Source organism: Artemia franciscana, chromosome 20 (genome assembly GCF_032884065.1).
Source record: "Artemia franciscana chromosome 20, ASM3288406v1, whole genome shotgun sequence".
NCBI lineage: Eukaryota > Metazoa > Arthropoda > Branchiopoda > Anostraca > Artemiidae > Artemia > Artemia franciscana.
In genome coordinates, this window is record NC_088882.1 from 6,341,015 (window position 1) to 6,363,432 (window position 22,418).

A 22,418-nucleotide genomic window follows, 5' to 3' on the forward strand; every position below is an offset into this window, starting at 1 on the left:
CAAAAGGGTGGGAAATTTAAAACGACCTGCAATTATATTTGACTATAAAGAGTAGGGTGGGGATAAAATTCTAAAAGTATGTCTATTTGTTTGCCATCACAATATTCAGTTAATCAGAAAATTTACTAAATATTGTTGACGGTTTATCCATAAAAGATTTAAGGGAAATGAGAGCATCTTGGTAGGGTGTAACAGGGAGGTTTTGAATTTATTGGGATGGAGGCTGGGCGTGCGTAGCTGTTTGGACCTCAAATGGCTTTGTGCTACAGCGAGTTGTTAGTATTTGCAGTAGTAGTTGGTTCAGAAAGCAAATATTTACCGAAAGTTGTTGCATAATGAGAAGTTTCTTCAACACATGCCTATTTCAGGAATATGAGTAAAATCATTTCTCTTAAAGCCGTATTTAGGGGTTGGATAGGGGAGTACCGGGTTTGAACCCCTCCCACCCCCAAGAAAAAAATTGTCCGTTTCGTGAAACTTAATACAAATGTGTGTAAATAAAAAAAATTTTGTGTTTCTTAAATTCTTTTTGCGCCCGAGTAATAGAGATAGATCTCTCTATCTATATAGCTAGAAAAGATATAAAGATATCCAATAAAAATACATTTTCACAAATTTTCTAATTGTGTGTACATTCTTTATTTTCTCTGTAATTTTTATATTACATACATGTATCACTCCACTTTCATTTTACCTCTTTTCTGGATTACAATAGTTAGGGGCTAAGGTCTTGGCTATGGGACTAACATCCTTGGCTAAGCTAGTCTACAGAAAAGACCGTGTTAAAAAAGAATGTACAAACAAAATTATGCATTTGTTTCGTTACTGACAAAAGTAAGTCTTATATAAGTCTATTGCAATAAAAAAAAAGAAATAAATAATGAAAACTTATATTTTCTAATAAAAGATGACTTTCAGATAGAAAAGATGTAGAGATATCCTATAAAAATATGTTTTCACTTTTTTCACCTTATTTTTTTACTTTACTGCATAGGTGTATGACATTTGTATTTAATGCTTTTTTTCTGTGTATTTTTTTTTAACTCTTATCTTGATTATAAAATAGTCACGCGATAAATTCATGGTTAAGGGGCTAATAGTCTTGGCTAAGCTAATCTACAGAAAAGGCTTTTTTTTAAGTATGTGCATAAATATGCATTTGTTACTTTACTGACAAAAATATGTCTTATATATTCGACTCTACGTAAAATAAAAGTAGAAAAAGAGCTAAATAATATATTCATCTTCTTGTTGTTTGGACTAAAATGGGGCCCTGTGCCCTGCAGTATGTTTTTATAGCTGAGTTCGATCTCTGGGTCTCATATTACTAAGCTAAGATCGAACTCACTGCGCCAATGCTCAAGGAAGAGCTAAAGAACATAAAAATAAATGATAGCAAGGCCATATCCAGAAGAGGGCTTGATCCCCCCCCCCGAAATGTTTGGCTGACTCGTAAAAATGTAACAAAAATGAATATAAACAAATTCCTGACTTCTTCCTGTGTATTTTCTTTTTAACTCTTATCTTGATTATAAAATAGGATTTTGTGGGTAATAGTAGATGGTGCAAATTGTTTCGTTAATTGTTTCTGTCAGAAATTGAAATCAAATCTGTCCATTCATCATTTGACCTGGTTTAAATAGTCCCATCTAAATCTGATGGGACCATCCTAATGAAATTTGAAACCCGTCAAATTGGATTCTTTATGTTCACAAAATATTTTATAAGTGATTTTTTGCTGTGATTGTACCTACACATATTAGTATCCACGGTATAAGCCACATGCGACAAGTTATGATGCCCCTTCTTTGCATCATTTTTATTCAAGCTTTTTCAGCTAATATGCCTTGATTCCTTTTAAAAGGAAAAAGTATTTCAGGTATTGAAAGTATTTTAAAGTCATTTCAGGGTATGTATTCATTAAATCGCCAAACTAAATGAAAATGGCCCTAAGGGCCTAAATGACCCTTAGATTCAAATAGGATCCCTGTGCAGCGATCCTTCTTGATTGAATGCCAGCAGTAAGAGTCCCCCTTATGATCTCCTGGTTTCTTTGGAGGATGCGAAGCAAACCCTTAAATAGTTAGTAGCTAGTAGTGACAATGGTTGACATGCCCGCCTGTTAGGGTTAATCAAAGCACTAAAATAGTTTTGATTCATTTGTGAATCATATAAAATAAGAAAATTTCACTCTTTTTAAGGCCATATGAATTAAATTCGAATCCAGCCTTTTTCATGCTCAAAACAAAACAATCTCGTTTTTAGTCAAACTCAAAACATGAGGGGTTTTCAGATATTTAATTAAATAACAAATGATTAGGTCATTTGTGTTCAATATTTTGCGGGGAATTATTTTTTGTTTATTTTTTTATGTTTATGCTGATGCTGTAGGCTTGTGTTTACTTTGGCTTGATTTATTTTTATTTTGTCAGTGCTAATGTATGTAACATTGTCATTGCTAGTTTTTATTTTCGTGGTGTATGTAACATTGTAACATTGTCAGTACTAAAGTATGCCACCATGCATGTGCACTGGTTTGTCATATTTATTTATTTAATTGTTGCGAATAAAAAATTATCGATCTATCTATCAAAAGGAGATAGAGTAGATCTAAGGAAACTTTTAAGAAACTTTAATCGAATATTAAAAACAAACGTTGAAAACAAGCTTTAATGGGCGTGCATGTCAACTAAATTTCAAAACAGACAAAGTTTGTTTTTACTTATAGGAATAAAAATATAGGAATTTAAGCAGGGGCGTAAATTGCGTGTCTTAAAAAAAAATTGGCAAAACTAAGATATGCCTACATGATTCAAGCATCCACAGACACAGATAAGTTTTCTTTAAGATACCTATTTCAATTTCCACTTGGTTTTTCCATTTATTTTCACTATTTTTTGTTAAGTTCCACTTAAGTTTAGTAACAAAATATTTTGTTAAGACTAAGATATGCCTACATAATTCAAGCATCCACAGACACAGATAATTTTTCTTTAGGATACATTTGCCTTTATCATAATATATGGCTCATATTCCGTTTTCTGCTTGGTTTTTTCATTTATTTTCACTTGTACTGTAAAAACTGGCTCCAACCTCACCCTCCCTCTGGATTTTGGTGAGATTACGCCCTTGAATTTAAGAAGGCTTAATCCTTTTCTGCTATCCAAAATGGACCCGCTTGTAATATTTATTGTGTCATTCCTTTTTTATATTTCCTTTTTAAAATCTTTATTATCTTTCCTTTTTTAAACTTTCCTTTTTTAAATCTTTTTTATCTTTCCTTTTTAAACTTTACTTTTTTATATCTTTATTATCTTTCCTTTTTTAAACTTTCCTTTTTTAAATCTTTTTTATCTTTCCATATTTAAACTTTTTTTTTAATCTTTATTATCTGTCCTTTTTTTAAATTTTCTTTTTTAAATCTTCTTTATCTTTCCTTTTTTAGACTGTCCTTTTTTAAATCTTTATTATCTTTCCTTTTGTAAACTTTTCTTTTTTAAATCTTCATTATCTTTCCTTTTTTAAATTTCCTTTTTTAAATCTTTTTTATCTTTCCTTTTTTAAACTTTGCTTTTTTATATCTTTATTATCTTTCCTTTTTAAACTTTTCTTTTTTATATCTTTATTATCTTTCCTTTTTTAAACTTCCCTTTTTTAAATCTTTATTATCTTTCCTTTTTTAAACTTCCCTCTTATAAATCTTTATTATCTTTCCTTTTTTAAACTTTTCTTTTTTAAATCTTCATTATCTTTCCTTTTTTAAATTTCCTTTTTTAAATATTTTTTTATCTTTCCTTTTTTAAACTTTCCTTTTTTAAATCTTTTTTATCTTTCCATATTTAAACTTTCCTTTTTTATATCTTTATTATCTTTCCTTTTTAAAACTTTCCTTTTTTATATCTTTATTATCTTTCCTTTTTTAAACTTTCCTTTTTTATATCTTTATTATCTTTCCTTTTTTAAACTTTCCTTTTTTAAATCTTTATTATCTTTCCTTTTTTAAACTCTCCTCTTATAAATCTTTATTATCTTTCCTTTTTTAAACTTTCCTTTTTTAAATCTTTTTTATCTTTCCTTTTTTAAACTTTCCTCTTATAAATCTTCATTATCTTTCCTTTTTTAAATTTCCTTTTTAAATCTTTATTATCTTTCCTTTTTTAAACTTTCCTTTTTTATATCTTTATTATCTTTCCTTTTTTAAACTTTCCTTTTTTAAATCTTTATTATCTTTCCTTTTTTAAACGTTCCTCTTGTAAATCTTTTTTATCTTTCCATATTTATACTTTCCTTTTTTATATCTTTATTATCTTTCCTTTTTTAAACTTTCCTTTTTTATATCTTTATTATCTTTCCTTTTTTAAACTTTCCTTTTTTAAATCTTTATGATCTTTCCTTTTTTTTACACTTTCCTCTTATAAATCTTTATTATATTTCCTTTTTTAAACTTTCCTTTTTTAAATCTTTTTTATCTTTCCTTTTTTAAACTTTCCTCTTATAAATCTTCATTATCTTTCCTTTTTTAAATTTCCTTTTTTAAATCTTTATTATCTTTCCTTTTTTAAACTTTCCTTTTTTATATCTTTATTATCTTTCCTTTTTTAAACTTTCCTTTTTTAAATCTTTATTATCTTTCCTTTTTTAAACTTTCCTCTTATAAATCTTTATTATCTTTCCTTTTTTAAACTTTCCTTTTTAAATCTTTTTTATCTTTCCTTTTTTAAACTTTCCTCTTATAAATCTTCATTATCTTTCCTTAAATTTCCTTTTTTAAATCTTTTTTATCTTCCCTTTTTTAAACTTTCCTTTTTTATATCTTTATTATCTTTCCTTTTTTAAATCTTTATTATCTTTCCTTTTTTAAACTTCAGCTATTGAAGTGAATTTATGGAGCTTTTGCTGCTTCGAGAGATTCTTGGACTGGCCCTTCACTTTTATTAAACAAAACTTGAAAGCAGAAAAAAGTCAAGCTACGGGAATTTAAAGAGGCTTTGATGCTTCTCTGCTACCCAAAATTTATCCTTGATAAATTTTTGGGCTGGCTCTCCATTTTTATTCAACCAAAATTCGAAAGCAGACAAAGTAAAGCTATGGGAACTTAAAGAGGCTCTGTTGCTTCTCTGTCAATTTTTTGTCTGCTTATGTGATAGTTTTGTGTTATTGTCTTTTCTTTCTTAAACTGTAATTAGGACAGTGATTTTTTGCATCTTACGTTTCTCGGAGAGATTCTTGGGTTAGCCCTTAGCTTGAGTTGAACTGGATACCCACTACCCTTCAAAAAAGGTATAGCGACGATAGCATGTCATTAAAATTTGTACTGCGGGAGGGGAGGGGAAAAATTTATTCAATTAGGGCCATAATCTAGAAAAAAATTGTTTTCTACCGTTATACAACTTTTTGCCATTTTTTTTTTGTAAATTATGTAGTATTAAACGGATGTTCATTTTGTCTGTTTTTCATCTTTTTAGGACAATTTTTTGTCTTTTCTGGAGATGTTTCCCAAACCTTATGCCCGTTTCACCGCCTCCAAGGAATGTCTAGTAAAGGCAATAAGCCAAAAAGGGGATATCCCCTTGTTCTTTCTTTTGCCAGTGCTGGAAATCTGTCGTTTCACTTACAACTCACTGACCTCAACTAGCCCTGAAGATGACAAAAAACAAGTATCTAACCTTGTTTGTGGTGTTATCAAGAAGATATCCACTCACTGGGATGTTGACGCTCAATTAGACACTTATGTAGACTTAAGAAGGGATTTCTCAGAGCTAGAAGATGTCCTTGTCCTGTTAATTGAGGTGAGGAGCTCACAGCTAACATACTAATGACACCTTAGTAAAGAGTCACGCATCTCTAAATTTTTTTCCGGCTGCTATGCACTGAAGAGGTAGTCTTAAAAGTTTGGAAATGGGCACATTTGATCTGAAATTGAAATTTCTAGTGCTCTTTTTATAAAGTGAAAGTGGTTTGAGACAACCATCCTCTCTTCCCTACCTTTTTGTGCTTGCAATCCCTTAAACCCCCTTGGTATTAGATAAATGTTTATATAGCCATTTTGCTCAGATTAGCCGAAATGTGCAATACACATGCCTTCGGGGAGGAAATAACCTACGCAATCCCCATGGGAAATACTCTTAATTTTGTAAGTTATCCTTTGTTCAGGGATTGTTCTTTATGTGTCATTTAATCATTATTTTTCTTTAGACTTACTGGTTGAATATATTTGACACTCATTGACATTTTATATTTATTTATTTAAACGCAAAGAACTATAGAATATGACATTCCTTCCAGGAAAGCACGAAAGAGTACTTGGCTAGGGCAGGGAAATAACTAGTATTAATTAAACAGCAGACAACAAACGGAATAAACCTACTGAACACAAAAAAAAACTAATGAAAAAAAAACCTAAGTTATAATTTTACAAAAAAAGAAGAGAGGAAATTATCGAAAAAGGTAACTAGAAATAAAGAAAGCAAGAGAAAAAGACGAAGGGGGGTGGGAATGTCTAAATGAACACAAAACTAAACGATATTCTTGTAATGACCTTTCGCTGCTCGCTTGAACCGGGACACCAGAACACAAATGACGACCGGGACACAGGGAATATAAATGACGACCGCGACACTCAAAGAGAAATTACAGACTGGGACACCGGGACACAAATGACGACCGGGACACAGGGAAACAACAACAACGGGGACGCCGGGGGCACAGGGGGATATATAAATTACGACGGGGACACAGGGAATGTTCGATTAGCAATCACCACCAACAAAGCTCAAGGGCAATCATTAGAATAATGAGGTATAGATCTGAATACAGATTGTTTTTCCCATGGACAGTTATATGTTGCATGTTCAAGAGTCGGTAAACCTGACAATCTATTTATATGCAAAGACAATGGGACAGCCAAGAATGTTGTATATTCGCAAGTTTTGCGTAGTTAAATATATATATATATATCTATCTATATTCACAGGTGGGACAGAGGGACACAACTACAATGGCGCGTAACGACTTACGCGCGCGGGGGGGATTGGGGGGGGGGGGGGCGAAGCGCCCCCACCCCAACAGCTAGTATAATTTTATATATATATATATATATATATATATATATATATATATATATATATATATATATATATATATATATATACATTGGACATCTATTGCCTATCCACATTACTTATTGCCTGTCCAATGTACCCTGTCCAATGTAGCCTCTAATATTGCCTGTCCAATGTAGAGGTAATTTATATTTTATATAATTTATATAACATAAAATTTATATTATATATATATATATATATATATATATATATATATATATATATATATATATATATATATATATATATATATATATATATATATATATGAGAATAGAATTTCATCTTTATAAAAAAATATATATTTGGTTATAATATTATTGCATAACTGATAGCAAAGTTTTAAATTTAAAATTTGTAAGTTTCCCTGAAAAAAGTCACAAACTTGATGGGTAAAATGATTACCAATAAAAAAAATGTAAGGAAATTTTTAGTCCGTAATATCGTAAAAATTTCATTTTTAGTTTGTCTAGTACTGAAGTTTCTTTAGTAAATCAAAGTTTATGTTATTCGGTTTGTTTAATTTGCTAATAACGTTTCTATATCAAACAGTGGTAGGGATTCACGAAAATGTACAGTGGTAAAAACAGCTAGTTAGCCATGTTCAAATAAAAAATAGATATGCAATAGAAATAAGGAGGTATTTTTTTATTTTAGGGAGGGGGAAACCCCCCACCGTGTAGTACCCCTTGGTGTTTATTTTTGGTCTATAACGAGGATAAAGTGAATAGTGCTAATGACGCTCAAGTAGAATATTTAGAATTGTTTAGAATTATTTAGAATATTTATTTATATTTAGAATTTAATATAGTAGAATTTTTAGAAAACTTAGTCATCGTAGTATTGAAGTGACACCCAATGACTGATTTGAGAGGAGAGTCAACTCTCCTAATCGTCTTAAACATGATTTAAGGCATATGCTCTCTCTGAGACAAGTGATTTTACTACTATTCCTCATCCCTAACTTGCTGAAAAAGACACCATGCTAATGTTATATTAGCCTCTAATAATAATTAAGAGTATAATAATTAAATTATAATATATAATATTAAATAATATATAATATTAATTAATATATAATATTAATTATTAATTATATAATAATAATAATATTAATAATATTAATGTTAATTAATGTAATAATCAATTAATAATAAATAAAAAAACATTAATAATATTAATTATTAATTAGTAACGCAATAATAATATTAATTATATAATATAATTTATAATATTAATTAATATATAATATTAAGTAATAATAAGCACTGAAACTCTTAATGTTATTTAGCATGCTGATGTGATTTATTAGCCTCAGATCACCGATCCAGAATTGCAATATTCCTTATCCTTCTTCTTATGTGAGATTCTAAACTCGCTTAAAAAATAAGGGAATTTCATTAACGATTTTCAACCAACTTTTAATCTAATTTTAATTTTAGTTTTTAATTCTAATTAATTTTCTATTTTAATTTCTAATTTAATTTTAATTTCTATTTTCAATCTAAAACACAATGCATGCAAATTTCAAAATATATTTCGGCAGATGAATTAAAATTCAATTAAAATTAAATTAAAATTCAATTAAAATTGAATGTCAGCCGCGGATCAAAATTGTCGTTATCTTTTATATATTGAAATCATAGGAGAGCAAAAATACTAAATAATTTCTGAGGCCACACTGGCTACGCATGACAAAACGAAGAAAAATATGTGTAAAGGAGGGGCTGCAAGTTATGAACTTTTTTCAATGTTTACATATAGTATTGGTTATTGGGGAGCATTTACAGACGTTTTCAGGTGGGATTTTTTCTGGTGGGGGGTCGGGGGTTACATAGGAGGAATTTTTCATGGGGGAAGAGAATTTTCCATGAAGGTCGCATTGGGCTTCCCAGCATTATTTAAAGTTGGATCAGAAATTAAATAAAAAACAAGTGTTTTCAGCTTAAAGTAAGGAGCAACATTAAAACGTAAAACGAACAGAAATTATTACATATATGAGGGGGTTTACCCCCTCGTCAATACTTCGCTTTTACGCTAAAGTTTTTTTTCGTCTTTTCAAAAGAGCTATTTATTCTATTAAACAGCCTTTGTGATTCAGGGGTCACCCTTAGAGAATTGGAACAAAATTCGAACTTTAGCGTAAAGAGCGAGGTATTAACGAGGGGGCAAACCTCCGCATATGCGTAATAATTTCTGTTCGTTTTAAGTTTTAACGTTGCTACTTACTTTTAAGTTGAAAAAAAACTTGTTTTTTTTTTGGTTAAATCACGGGGAAAGGAAGAACCTCGGTTACTCCCTTTTACATACGTGCTGTTTGCCAGGCCATTTCCAGGGGGGGACGTTAAGGAGTTTTAAGCCTTCTCCCCTCGAAATGTTTGTCCGACTAAAAAAAAAACTTTATAAAAATGAACATAAACAAATTTTGATGCGCTTTTCAAAGTTTTTTTCCCCTCGAAAAAAAAACATTTATAACCCCCCCCCCCCCCCCACCATGCAAAAATCCTGGATACCACCTGGCTGTGTGAGACTGTTTTTAACAGTAAAAAACTTTACGCTATTGGGGCGACTAATCAAGATATCGGTTCTGACTCAAATCGGATCTTCGAGTACCCTGGACCTAAAGGACTCTAGACTCAGGATTGCAGCTTACTAATTCCGGTACCCTAGAAAAGTCAAATTAGATTTAAAAACGGATAGAACTTTAAAGTTAAAAGAGCTTTAAACTTTTTGTTAAGAAAATGGAGGTGGCAATTCCCAAGACTATTACCCTGTTGTCGCCACTAATCTTGCTACATAAAAGAATTATATATTATTAAAATGTATATTATATATATATATATATATTATAATATATATTATATATTAAAAAATTTTCTTTAAGTTTTTCCGTTTTGTTTCAGCGTTGTTGTCAACTAACATCTGAAACAGCTGAAAGAAAAACGAGCACAGATAAATCGGATTCCTTTTTTACTACATGCACTGCATTTATTTTTATAACTATACCGTCCATAAGGAATCCAAAAAAGCGCCTCCAGCTCTATATAAAAAGTGGCGACTCCTCAATTAAAGCCAGTTGCTATGGGACGGCCGAAGCGTCGCTCACGGAAGCTGTTAAATTACTGGTGCCTCATGAGCTGCTTAGAAAAGAAGTGCAAGAAATGGAATGGGTTTCATTTGCTGTGGAGCTTAGTGAAACAATACTTTTACTTCCAGTAAGTTGTTGTAGTTTTTTTTTTATGTTCTTATGGAGCCTGTGACTAGGACTGTGGAGTCGCTTATAAGTTATAACGGACTTGAGACATTTTTAATATATCAACTCAATTCAGAAAAAAATTATTAATACTCTGACCCCACGACTCCAACTCCGCAGCCCTGTTTTATAGCTTCATTTGATTATATCCTATATGTTATAACCGACTCCAGATAATTTTCAATATGCCGACTCCAACTCCTTAGCCATTCAGGAAAAATTTACTATAACTCCTGTTCTAATTCCTGTTCCTGTCCTGTTCTAAAGGTTTATTTTTAACTAGATTTTATAAGTTATAACCGACTCAGGCGTTTTCAATATACCGACTCTAGCTCCGACTCCATTCAGCAAAAATTTACTAAAACTCCAACCTCGACTCCATAGCCATGCTTTAAAACTTCGTTCAACTAGATTTTGTAAGTAATAACCGACTCCATTTCCGACACTTTCAATTTATCGACTCCAACTCTATTCAGCAAAACATTACTATAACTCCGACTTCATAGCCCTGTTTTAAAGCTCTATTTAACTATATTCTATAAGTTATAACCGACTCCATCTCCAGGCATTTTCAATATACCGACTCCATTCAGCGAAAAATTTACTAATACTCCGACTCCACAGATTAAGTTAAAGTCTAGTTAAAGCTCCGTTTAACTAGATTTTATAGGTTATAACCGACTCCAACTCCAAATATTTTAATACACCGACTCCATCTCCGACTCCATTCAGGAAAAATTTACTAAAGCTCCGACTCCAAAATCCTGCCTGTGACTGATAGTTCACTAAAAATGTTGCTTTGAATTTTATTTATATTTAAATAAATTTTTAAACTCTTTATATTAAAACTCTAAATAAATTCTTATTAGAAAAATATTATGATAAAACTTTATATTATGTTATATTTAAACAAATTTTATATTTTAAACAAATTTAATATTAAACAAGTATTAAACAAATACATATATTAAAATATTTAACAATATTAAATAAAATATTATATTAAAACTCTTTAATTAAACTCTTTATATTAAAGAGTATATGTAACAATATCTCAAGTGTAACTAAAACTAAAAAAAAAGTATTTCCTGACTGAAAAAACTCCGAGGATTAATACTGCTTTGTTGCTATAATAACCTATTGTTAGTGGTAGTATTCGGGAGTTCATACACAGACTCCTGCCCCCTCTACATCCGACCTTGAATTTAGGATACTTAGTTTTTGTTTAGTCAGGGCAGGTTTCTAGAAACCAGCAAATATAATTGTAAAATAGGGACTAATAATAATTTTTTTCCTTGGCTCGAAAACTTTAAGACGCTTTTATAATATAGTTTATAAGATTGACTTTTATAATAAGTGACCGGAATATTATATTTTTTCTATTTATATTTTATTTTATTATCGGAGTCGGTATATTGAAAAAAATTATTTTTTTTCGATTTATTTTGTTGTTGTTTTTTCGGAAAACCCTACTTAAGTTTGGTAAAAACCGAATTAATCTCAAATCATTTCTTATTATCGGCCATTTTATGCTATACACCAACAATTTTGGCCAAAATAGACCTATTATCCCCCTGAGGTAGAATTCCGAGATATCTAACAAGCTCAACACTATCTTATAAAAGTCTATCTTATAAACTGTATTTTATAAACTTATACAATTTTATAAAACACATTATACACCAATACGTTACTTTTGCGTCGGGGTTACCCTCCAAAAAAAAGCATGAAGCAAATTGAAACTATGCCAAGTGAATAAAGGATTTCTGTAGCAAACCACGTAAAGATTGAAGATAAGTAAGCAAAGTAAGTAAGACGTTACTAGACCCTTAAGGTCCAACCCGGCGGTGCTGATCTCCGTTGCATAGCCCTTTAGCCAGGAAGTACGATGGGGGCTGGGGGCCAGCCATCCTGTGCTTTCACACACCCTTCCTGAGATTTCTCCAGGTACCTATTTAGAGCTGGGTCGACTCTGGCTGAACTTACAGAGTCACGCCACAGACCCCCATCCCAAATCAAATAACTGGTCACAACTGGGATTGAACCCAATCCCCTTGGACAAAGAATTCTCACACCAGCACGTCAGCCATTTAGCCAGGACGGCTTAAAGAGCCTATCTTAAAGATTGAAGATACTGCTTTTTAAATAGAAAATTGAACAAATTAAACATTAAAAAAAAATTATTGCATGCATACAAAAAACAAAATTAAAGCTTAATCACATTCTGATGAATCCATAATGGGTGTTGTCGTAAGTCTGGTTTCTTTCACCGAAAATGGGTCCAGTGTTTGCTGAACAGCTTTTTTTTCAACTTAAAAATAATATCCTTGAAGCAATTGATATGCGTAGCTACTGCCTGGGACACGCTAAAACTCCTTCTGCTGTTACGATCGTGTTTTAAAAAAATCTCCATAGCCTCATTAATCAAACACATCGCCTTGGAAATTTGTTTTGAGGTTAAATTTTATTTTTCTGAGATATCTGAACGATCACTGCCATCTTCTTCATTAGAAAATTCCAGTTGCAATATTTGTTGCAACCAATATTTAATTAATTTTTTGTTAGCGCAACTGTCTTAGGTTGTGAATGGGTTCATTCGCCTAGTGCTCCTGTCAATCCTATGACACGGTATTCCATCTTTAGACTGCATGCGGCCATGCCCATTAGGCTTAGGTCACTTGTTCGCCTGTGAGCTCAAGCAAATTCAGGCCTCCATTTGGTCTACAAGTCCAGTGGACATTGTCCATCACGCGTCAACCCAAAATCAATCAAAATCGGTCTTTCATCCCTTAGTTCTGTGACTATCTACCTTTGTTCTGCCCTAGGAATGATATATGAATGGAAGGATTACAGACTCATCTATCAACAAGTGAAATGACATTTTTTTTATACAATCCTAAAAAGGGCTTATGCTAGATTTGTCTCTCACCCGGACTATCCGTCTTGGCTTTTTTCTACAATTAGCCATGGCTTGATGTCCGCAACTACTTGATTTTAATCAAACGAACGAAGACCAGCCAATAAAATCCCTCACAGGGTGTGACATAAAGCGACACATAATCTACAATGTATGAACTAATTCTCCGTTTCATCCCTCGTTGAATTTTAGCCAAACTGGCGTCCAAAAATATATTTTTAACAGAGATGAGTCACCCTTTTAACTCTGCAGCTATTTGAATCGTTTGCGAAAAAAGGGAAAACCATAATTATTACTTAAAGAGAGAAAACCAAATAAGTAAAAGGAAAGATGAAGTTAGGTATATAGAAAGGGTATTTATCTAATAAAAAAGGGCATCTATCTAATAGAAAAAAACTTAGGACTCGAATCCAAAACACGCGACACAAAGACCCAACGACACATTATGAAAATTAGTACTAATCGAGCAGCGACGAAACTTCAAAAAAACGCAAAATGAAACGACGCAAAGCGAGGTATTGGTGTATTAGATTGGATATATAAGGAACTTTTAAACAGGAATAAAAGAAATTTAAATTGTAGCCCTTTTCTAGGCTGCTTGAAATCTAATGGCTACTTGTACGTTTGGCTCAAAACTAAATTTTCAAAATTCTTAGCAGAAATCTTAACTGCTTTGAATACCAATCGAAAAAAATTATAACATTACATTCTATTGGTATTTTACATTCCATAGTACATCCTGCAAATAGCACCTTGTACTTATTTTAAACAAAGTTTGTCGGCTGAAAGACGACAGTATTCTAAAAATCCGGTCTGCTCTAAAATAATCCATCTAAAAAGGACTAAATAAAAAAAGCAAGTTTTTTCAACTGAAAGTAAGGAGCGTTAAACTTAAAACGAACAGAATTTACTTCGTATACGAAAGGGGCTGCTTCCTCATCAACGCCCCGCTCTTTACACTAAATTTTTACTCTTTTTCTCAACTCTTCTTTTTAAAACAGTAAAAAACATTAGCGTAAAGAGCGGGGCGTTGATGAGGAAGCAGCCCCTTTCATATACGAAGTAATTTCTGTTCGTTTTAAGTTTTAATGTCGCTCCTTACTTTCAGTTGAAAAAACTCGTTTTTTTTTATTTAATATCTGAAGTTTTTTGAATCAGTGCATGTTTTGATTTTGGCTCTCGCAGAGGAATAATTAAAACGAAATTTGCATATTTATTGTTTTTTGGCTAAATGGCTTTCTAATAATTTTGATCGAATGATTTTGAGAAAAAAAGAGCGGGGGAGGAAGCCTAGTTGCCCTGCAATTTTTTGGTTTATTAAAATGGCAACTAGAACTTTTAATTTTTTACGAATCTTTTTATTAGTAAAAGATATACGTAACTTATAAATTAGCTTATGCAAAGAACTTTTTATTCTCATGTTTTTATTACATATATGAGAGGGTTCGGCCTCTCGTCAGTACCTCTCTCTTTACACTAAATCTTAAATTTTGTCCCAATTCATTAAGAATGACCCCTGAATCGCAAAAGCCGTAGAATCAATAGTTGACATTACTAAAAATACTTTAGCGTAAAGAGCGAGGTATTAGGAGGAAGTGAGCCCCTCATATGGGTAATAATTTCCGTTCGTTTTAAGTTTTAATGCTGTTCCTTCCAGCTGAAAAAAACTTTTCATATTTATTTTTTTATTGTTTTTTTAAAATAATGCTAGTAAATCCTGCGCTTCCTTTATTGAAATTTTCTTCCCCCATGAAAAATTCCTCGATGGAAAGCTCCCCCAGCATATCCCCCTCTTCTCAACCCCTCCCCCAAACCAAAAAAATCCTCCTGAAAACGCCTGTATACTTCCCAATAACCATTACTATATGTAAGCACTGGTCAAAGTTTGTAACTTGTAGCCCCTCCAACGGGGACTGTGGGGGAGTAAGTCGTCCTCAAAGACATAGTTAAAAGGTTTTTGACTACGCTGAATAAAATGGCTATCTCAGAATTTTGATCCGTTGACTTTGGGAAAATAATTAGCATTGGAGGGGCCCTAAGTACCCTCCAATTTTTTGGCCAGTTAAAGGGCACTAGAACTTTTCATTCCCGTTAGAATGAGCCCTCTCGCAACATTCTAGGACAACTGGGTCGATACGATAACCCCTGAAAAAAAATACTAAAAAAAAAAAAAATAAATAAATACGCATCCATGATCTGCCTTCTGGCAAAAAATACAAAATTCCATATTTTTGTAGATAGGAGCTTGAAACATTTACAGAAGGGTTCTCTGATACGCTGAATCTGATGGTGTAATTTTCGTTGAGATTCTATGACTTTTAGGGGGTGTTTGCCCCTATTTTCTAAAATAACGTAAAATTTCTCAGGCTCGTAACTTTTGATGGGTAAGATTAAACTTGATTAAACTTACATATTTAAAATCAACATTAAAATGTGATTCTTTATCAAAATTGTATTTTTAAAGTTTTGGTTACTATTGAGCCGGGTCGCTCCTTACTACAGTTCGTTACCACGAACTGTTTGATTAGAATATTCTCGAAAATAAAATTTCCGTTTTTTTTCATTTATTATTATTTTTAATCCGGTGATGTGAAATTCTGCTGAAACGACGCAAGTCGAGTTGATGTGTTGAACTGGATATATAAGGGACTTTAAATTGAGGTCTATTTTACAAAAATTAAATAATTTCAAATTACAGTCTTTTTTCTGATATTGGGCCCCAAAAAAAGGGCAAAAGGACTACTTTTCTATACGGTGTTTCAGATTTCCGTATTTCTTTTTGGTAGGATTTTATTTCAGGGCCATTTTATTGTTTTGGTTTGCAACATTTGATTACCCCCTCCTCTATTATATTTTATTTTGTCTTTTGTGAGACAAAGAAAGTTTCAAACCAGAAGAAATATAATGAGTTATAACAAGTTAATATAATAATAAGTTATTTAGCCGTAAAAAATAGAAACAAATTTAATTTTGACTAAATTCGTTAATTTTTGAGGAATGTATGGGTTAGTTAGGGATGCTTAACCTAAAAAGGCTATTAAGGAATCATGATTTAAGGTTCTTTCCTTAAATCTAAAAAATTCCAGCTCCTCTCAGTGGCATTACATTTCAAGCTTATCAGAGATGAATAAGTTTTAACTTCTCCAATAAATTTAAACTATATCAAAAAATTAAATTAAAAATAAACTAGATTAAAAAAAATAAACATGAATCTTAAACATATGCATAAATTGTGAAATAAATTCTTAAGAACATTTTAGTCTTTTTCTTTTTTTAATGAAAAAAATCGCCTCCTCTCTTCTCAGTGGCAATATGCCGCTGAAAACATATATTTAAAACATAACAAACAGGTTCATAAATTTTAACTTTTTCAACAAATTTTAAAGTAAATTTAAAAAAATTAAATTAACATTAAAGTGAATTAAAAGATAATAAATTGCAGATACATAAATTTTTTTACGGATATTTCAAAGGCTTTTTTCGTTCTTTTTAAATGAAGTTAATCCTGTCTCCTCTCCTCTTAGTGGTATTACTTTTTAAATTTATGAAACAAATATATAAATTTTAATTTGTTTATCAAATTGTCAACTAAGTCAAGTAAAAATTAATAATTTAAATTAATATTAAGCTAAATAAACAAAATAATAAATTTTAAACTTACACATAAATTTTAATGGATGTTTTAACATAGGAAAGCTATTAAGACATTTTAAAGCTAGACTTTTTTCTATTTTTTAATACTAATAATAATAATAATACAAAAAAAAATACCTCCTCTCCTCTCAGTAGCATTACGTCTCAAACTAATCAAATAGATACATAAATTTTAATCTTTTCAGCAAGTTGTAAGCTAAGTTAAAAATAACAAATTTTAAACAGATATACCAGTTTTAACGGACCTTTTTATATGGAAAAGCCGTTAAAATATCTTAAAGCTACCGTTTTTTCTTCTTTATAATAAAAAAAAACATCTGCTTTCCTCTCAGTAGCATTAATTTCAAACTTATCAAACAGATTCATAAATTTAAATTCATATGGCACCTACTACTATTTCTAATTTAAATGTTCGCGTTTTTTAAATATTACTATTAATTTAAAATAACAGCCAAAGATTGGGCCCCTTTACTTCTTCAAAATTCATTTTACAAAAGCAACCTTTGATTTAGTTGACCTTGATTCTCTCTGGCTGATACTTGAACAGGGCTTCCTGACAAGTATTGCGGTTTGTTGAAGGCCCTCTATACTGATTGTAAGAGCTCCGTCCAGATAAACGGTCGTCGCAGCTCAGTATATCAAATAAATACCGGTGTGAGACAAGGATGTCCTGCCGCCCCCAAACTTTTCAATGGTGTCATCGATTAAATTATGGACCGAACCACAAACTGTATCTACTTTGGACTGCAGTTGGGTGACCGATTCCTAAGTGATTATGACTTTGCAGATGTTATCTCTTTGGTATGCAGCTGTGCAGCTGAACTTGAATAAGCCCTTGCCACACTGTCTGAAGAAGCATCTAAAATGAGCCTGAAAATCAGCCGGTAAAAGACTGAGATAATGATCACTAGTCTGGAAAAGGCAACATCGAACTCACCTGCATTCAGCATAGTGGGATATCACAGACAGCAGATCGATCGAAGTTCAAACTCAGTTTCGTATCGTGAAAGCCACCTCGACCATGACCTGGCTCTGTCACTCCGTCTGGTTGAAGCCTGGCATTACCCGCAGAACAAAGATGTGTATTTATAACACCACCGTAAACCCGGTTCTTCTCTACTGTGCTGAGATTCGGCCTGCTGCCGTTTTGGTCTGAAACGCCAAAGTCATGGCTTAAACCAAGTTTCTCAGACGAATCGGAGAAATTAAGTGGTGTGACTTCGTCTCCAACACCCAACTACTATCACTTACCAACCAGATACCTAACTCACGTCAGGTCGCTGCACGGGTTCGGCATGCGGCATCCTAGCCCGCATGCCAGTAGAAACGCCGGCCAGAATTGCCTTTAGTTTCGATCCCTCGACGCACGGCTGGAAGCATTCGCGTAGACGGACAGTCTTTCTAACTTCCTGTGATTTATCGGTAGCAACCAAGACGAAGCTATCATGCTAGCAAAGGACCGTCTGAATGGGAAGTGACTGGTGGCTTCTCTCTCGAAGAATAACTGGAGTCAAGTAAGTCAAACAAAAACATGCAAATGATAGGATGTTATGTACATCCTTCTATCCTCTTTAGGAATGATTTAATTCATCATTATTCTGGATATTTTCTAATTAGTCATCATGTGAATCTTTATGGGAAATAACTAGATACCCAAAAGGTGTCACTCTTCCTTATCACAATATAGTAAATAAGGCTCATTTATTAGGATTTCTGATTGGCTATCTCAAACAAGAGCATCGAATTTCTCTTCTTGTAAAGAAGTAAATAATACAGGATATTTTCTACGTTCGGTTTCAAGAGAAAATGAACAAATCTTAAGTGATCGATGAGCCATGTCCCGGAGTCAAGGTAGTATTAGAAAAAGAATGTCTAGAGATGAAAGAAAAAGAGAAAATCTGGAATTTTTGTCGGGAAAGTTTACAACTCATTTCGGATGGGCAAGGGGCCAAGAAACAACGTCCATTTTGATATTGTGTAATAAAGACAAGTACCTATTTTAAACTCTGTTGACAGCTTTTCAAATTTTTGGTATGAGTATGAGAAAATTCTGGCGTATTTATCTCACATCTCACAAGAATTTTGTTATTTTATTGTTGTTTTTTTTTTAGTTTTGTGTATATTCTTGGGCAATATACCAAGAATAACATACCAAGAATAATTTTATTTTTCAAATATATCAACTGGAATTATACTAGTTGGCTGCTCGTTTTCGCTCGACGAAACTGTACACAAAGAGGAAGTGAATAATTGAACAAGTAGAAATAAATAAAGGAGTAAAAATGAATAAGAGAAAAGAAATGAAATGAATTAGAGTAATGAAATAAGAGAAAATGATTAAGATAATATGGGAAAATTTTGTCGTATTTATCTCCCATATCACAAGGATATTGTTATTTTAGTGTTTTTTAAGTTTTGTGTATAATCTTGGGCAATATATGAGGATTTTGTAGGGCTAATTTTGTTTTTCCAGCATATCAGCTGAAACTATGCTAGTCGGTTGCTTGTTGTCGCTAGGCGAAATTTGTCGCCTTCTGTTATGTTATTCTGTTATAAAAGTAAGGTGCACAAAGTAGATTCTTTTATAGCTAGTATTAAGTCCTTACAAAGTAATAACCGTCAATCACCAAAATTCTTTTTTGTCAGAATCTTTTGAGTCGCATCAATCCTTACCTTTCGTAATATATATCGGGAAACCTCAATTTTTGCTTTTTGATTGAAAGTTTTTGTTTTGAAAGTACTTTCTTAATCTTAATTTTCTGACAATTTTTATCCAATATATCACGCAAGTACAAATTGGTATATGGGGGAGAAAAATGGAGTCTTTTCCAGTATTCGGGCTTCATTACTTCCCGTTAAAAGACAAGTTTAAGAAAAGGAAACTACTGTATGGTCAGAGATAAAAAAGAAAAAACTCTAAAAATCGAAAAAATGGCAAAGATAAAAAACGAGCATAATTCTAGCCAGTAAAAAGAAAAAGAAGAAATGAATAAAAATTGTAAAGAAGAAGATTATAAAAGATGATATTTCAATCGAAATTTTCACTCTACGGTCTTGGGTTCAAAAAAAAAATTAAACAATGAATGAAAAAACACAGATAATAGTCATCAGGACAAAATCAAACAAAACCTTAAAAATTTATTGCTATTGTTGCAAACTTTTTGTTGTTTTTTTATTTCAGTCCTGAGGACTTTAATTTGTATTTTCCTGTTATACTGTATCTCTTTGTTTGCACTTGGGACGGTGGTGTGAAGGTTTCGATCGGAATGTCAGCCAACTATTTCTCTTTTTTCATCTTTATTTCTTTACAATTTTTTTTTTCCATTTTATCATGCTTAACCAGTTTGGTCTTAGAAATCACTTTCTCTTTCTAAATCCCTCCGTCCTCGCCAATTCCCACCCCTATTATAAAGCTGAAATCTCTTCATAAAACCTTAATCTCTTTTCTTTTATTTTTCAGGACCATCCAGATCGAGGTCCTCTTTTCCTTCTAAGTAACTTATGCACCATTGTCTCTCAACAGCATTTTAATTCCCCAGAGGTCCATTTGAAGTGGCTGCTCCATATGTATCCCTTGATTTGTCGTATTCTGAGTTTTGAACAGGGCATACCGAGGCATTTTGTAGAACTTTATTCAGGGAATATTGATTTCCAGCTGAAGGCAAAAGATGTAAAGAATTTGCTTTTAGAAGAAATTGCGGAGCTCCTCAAGAACCTAGAGGATAGTTCGAATTATAAATCACAGGTATAATGTTAATCTATACTTGAGGGTTATCTATAAATAGACCTTATAGTCCTTAAGGACTATTTCTATAATAAACCTTATAAATATAGCACCTCGCGTACAACCTGGTTGTGCCACCTCCCCCAGGCGTGATACACTCTACAATGTATACCTCTTTGCATCAAATATGGCAAACTTCACTCCAAGCTAGCACACTTGCGCCACGCGTGACTGGCGCCACCTTATGTGGAAGTCTTTGAAAGTAGACGGCTCCTCGTATGAATGGATTATATTATTATAGTCCTTGTAGTCCATTATAGAAATAGTTCTTCTTTTTCTATTCAAAGTATTGTCACCTCTTGGTATTTTCAGTGAATGTTTAATAGTTGATATTTCAGCAGTTGCTAAAGTGCAGTAAAATATGCTATATTCTTCCGTTGAAAAAGTGAATTTGATTCATTCTCTTTTGTTTCGGTTTGTTATTCCTAGAGGGATGGTGATGAATGGTTGATATATCAACCTTAGTTCTGTCCATTTATCCTCTCTCTCAGCTTTCACTTCTTCTTTTGAGCAATACTTCTCATCCTTCATTGCCTTCACAGATTTGAGTTTATTTTTGAAAGATGTAACCGCTTAAGAGATTCAAAGGCTATATTCCGGAAGTTACGCTGAAAAAATAAATGCTCTAAAATACTTCACAAAAAGCGTCAGAAATCTGTTTATATGCATTTGTCTTACTGTTTTACGAGTCCGACAAATTTTCCCCTCCCCTCCACCCAAAAAAATTGTCCGTTTCGCGAAAACGTAATACAAATACATATAAAAAAATTATGTAAATGAAAATTTTTTAACCCCTCCCCTTTTATATATCTCTTATATTCCGGGTCGTAGTTAATTGTCAAAATTAACGTGCTCAAGTGAAATATTCCGTTTTTACTATTACAAAATAAGAGGTTTCTTATTTTTTCTGTATCTATATTTTTCTTCCTTTTTAGGATTTCTAAGCTTTAGCGTATTTTAGCCTAGAACTATTTCGTTTTTGAGGTTTCTGATTTTATTTATATTTGTATATATATATTATATATATATATATATATATATATATATATATATATATATATATATATATATATATATATATATATATATATATATATATATATATATATATACTAGCTGTTGGGGTGGCGCTTCGCGCCACCCCAACACCTAGTTGGTGGGGGCGCTTCGCGCCCCCCCCAAGCCCCCCCGCGCGCGTAAGTCGTTACGCGCCATAATAGTTACGCGCCATTGTAGTTGTGTCCCTATGTCCCACCTGTGAATATAGATATATATATATATATATGGTTTTAACTACGTAAAACTTGCGAATATACAACATTCTTTGCTGTCCCATTGTCTTTGCATATAAATAGATTGTCAGGTTATCCCCCTGTTTCCCCCGGTGTCCCCGTTGTAGTTGTGTCCCTGTGTCCCGGTCGTCATTTATATTCCCTGTGTCCCGGGTCCCGGTCATCATTTGTATCCCGGTGTCCCGGTCTGTATATACATTCGTTTTTTAGTTTTATTTTTCTCCTTTATTTTTTTCCTTTTTTTTTCTTTTTTAGCTTATTTAGATTTTTAGATTTTTTAGTTTTTTTTATTAGTTTTTAGTTTTTATTTCTTTTTAGTTTTTTTGTCCCGGTCGTCATTTATATCCCCCTGTTTCCCCCGGTGTCCCCGTTGTAGTTGTGTCCCTGTGTCCCGGTCGTTATTTATATTCCCTGT

At 32.2% G+C, this 22,418-nt stretch overlaps 1 protein-coding gene across 2 annotated transcripts in view; it reads left to right on the forward strand.

The window, feature by feature from the left end:
* LOC136040368 (VPS35 endosomal protein-sorting factor-like) overlaps positions 1-22,418 on the forward strand; it is a 71,064-nt gene that overhangs the window by 46,306 nt on the left and 2,340 nt on the right. For both annotated transcript variants that reach the window (XM_065724625.1, XM_065724626.1), the window contains exons 9-11: positions 5,466-5,789; positions 10,007-10,318; positions 20,388-20,672. In XM_065724625.1, the coding sequence (XP_065580697.1) occupies positions 5,466-5,789; positions 10,007-10,318; positions 20,388-20,672 (921 nt within the window). The remainder of the gene's footprint in view (positions 1-5,465; positions 5,790-10,006; positions 10,319-20,387; positions 20,673-22,418) is intronic.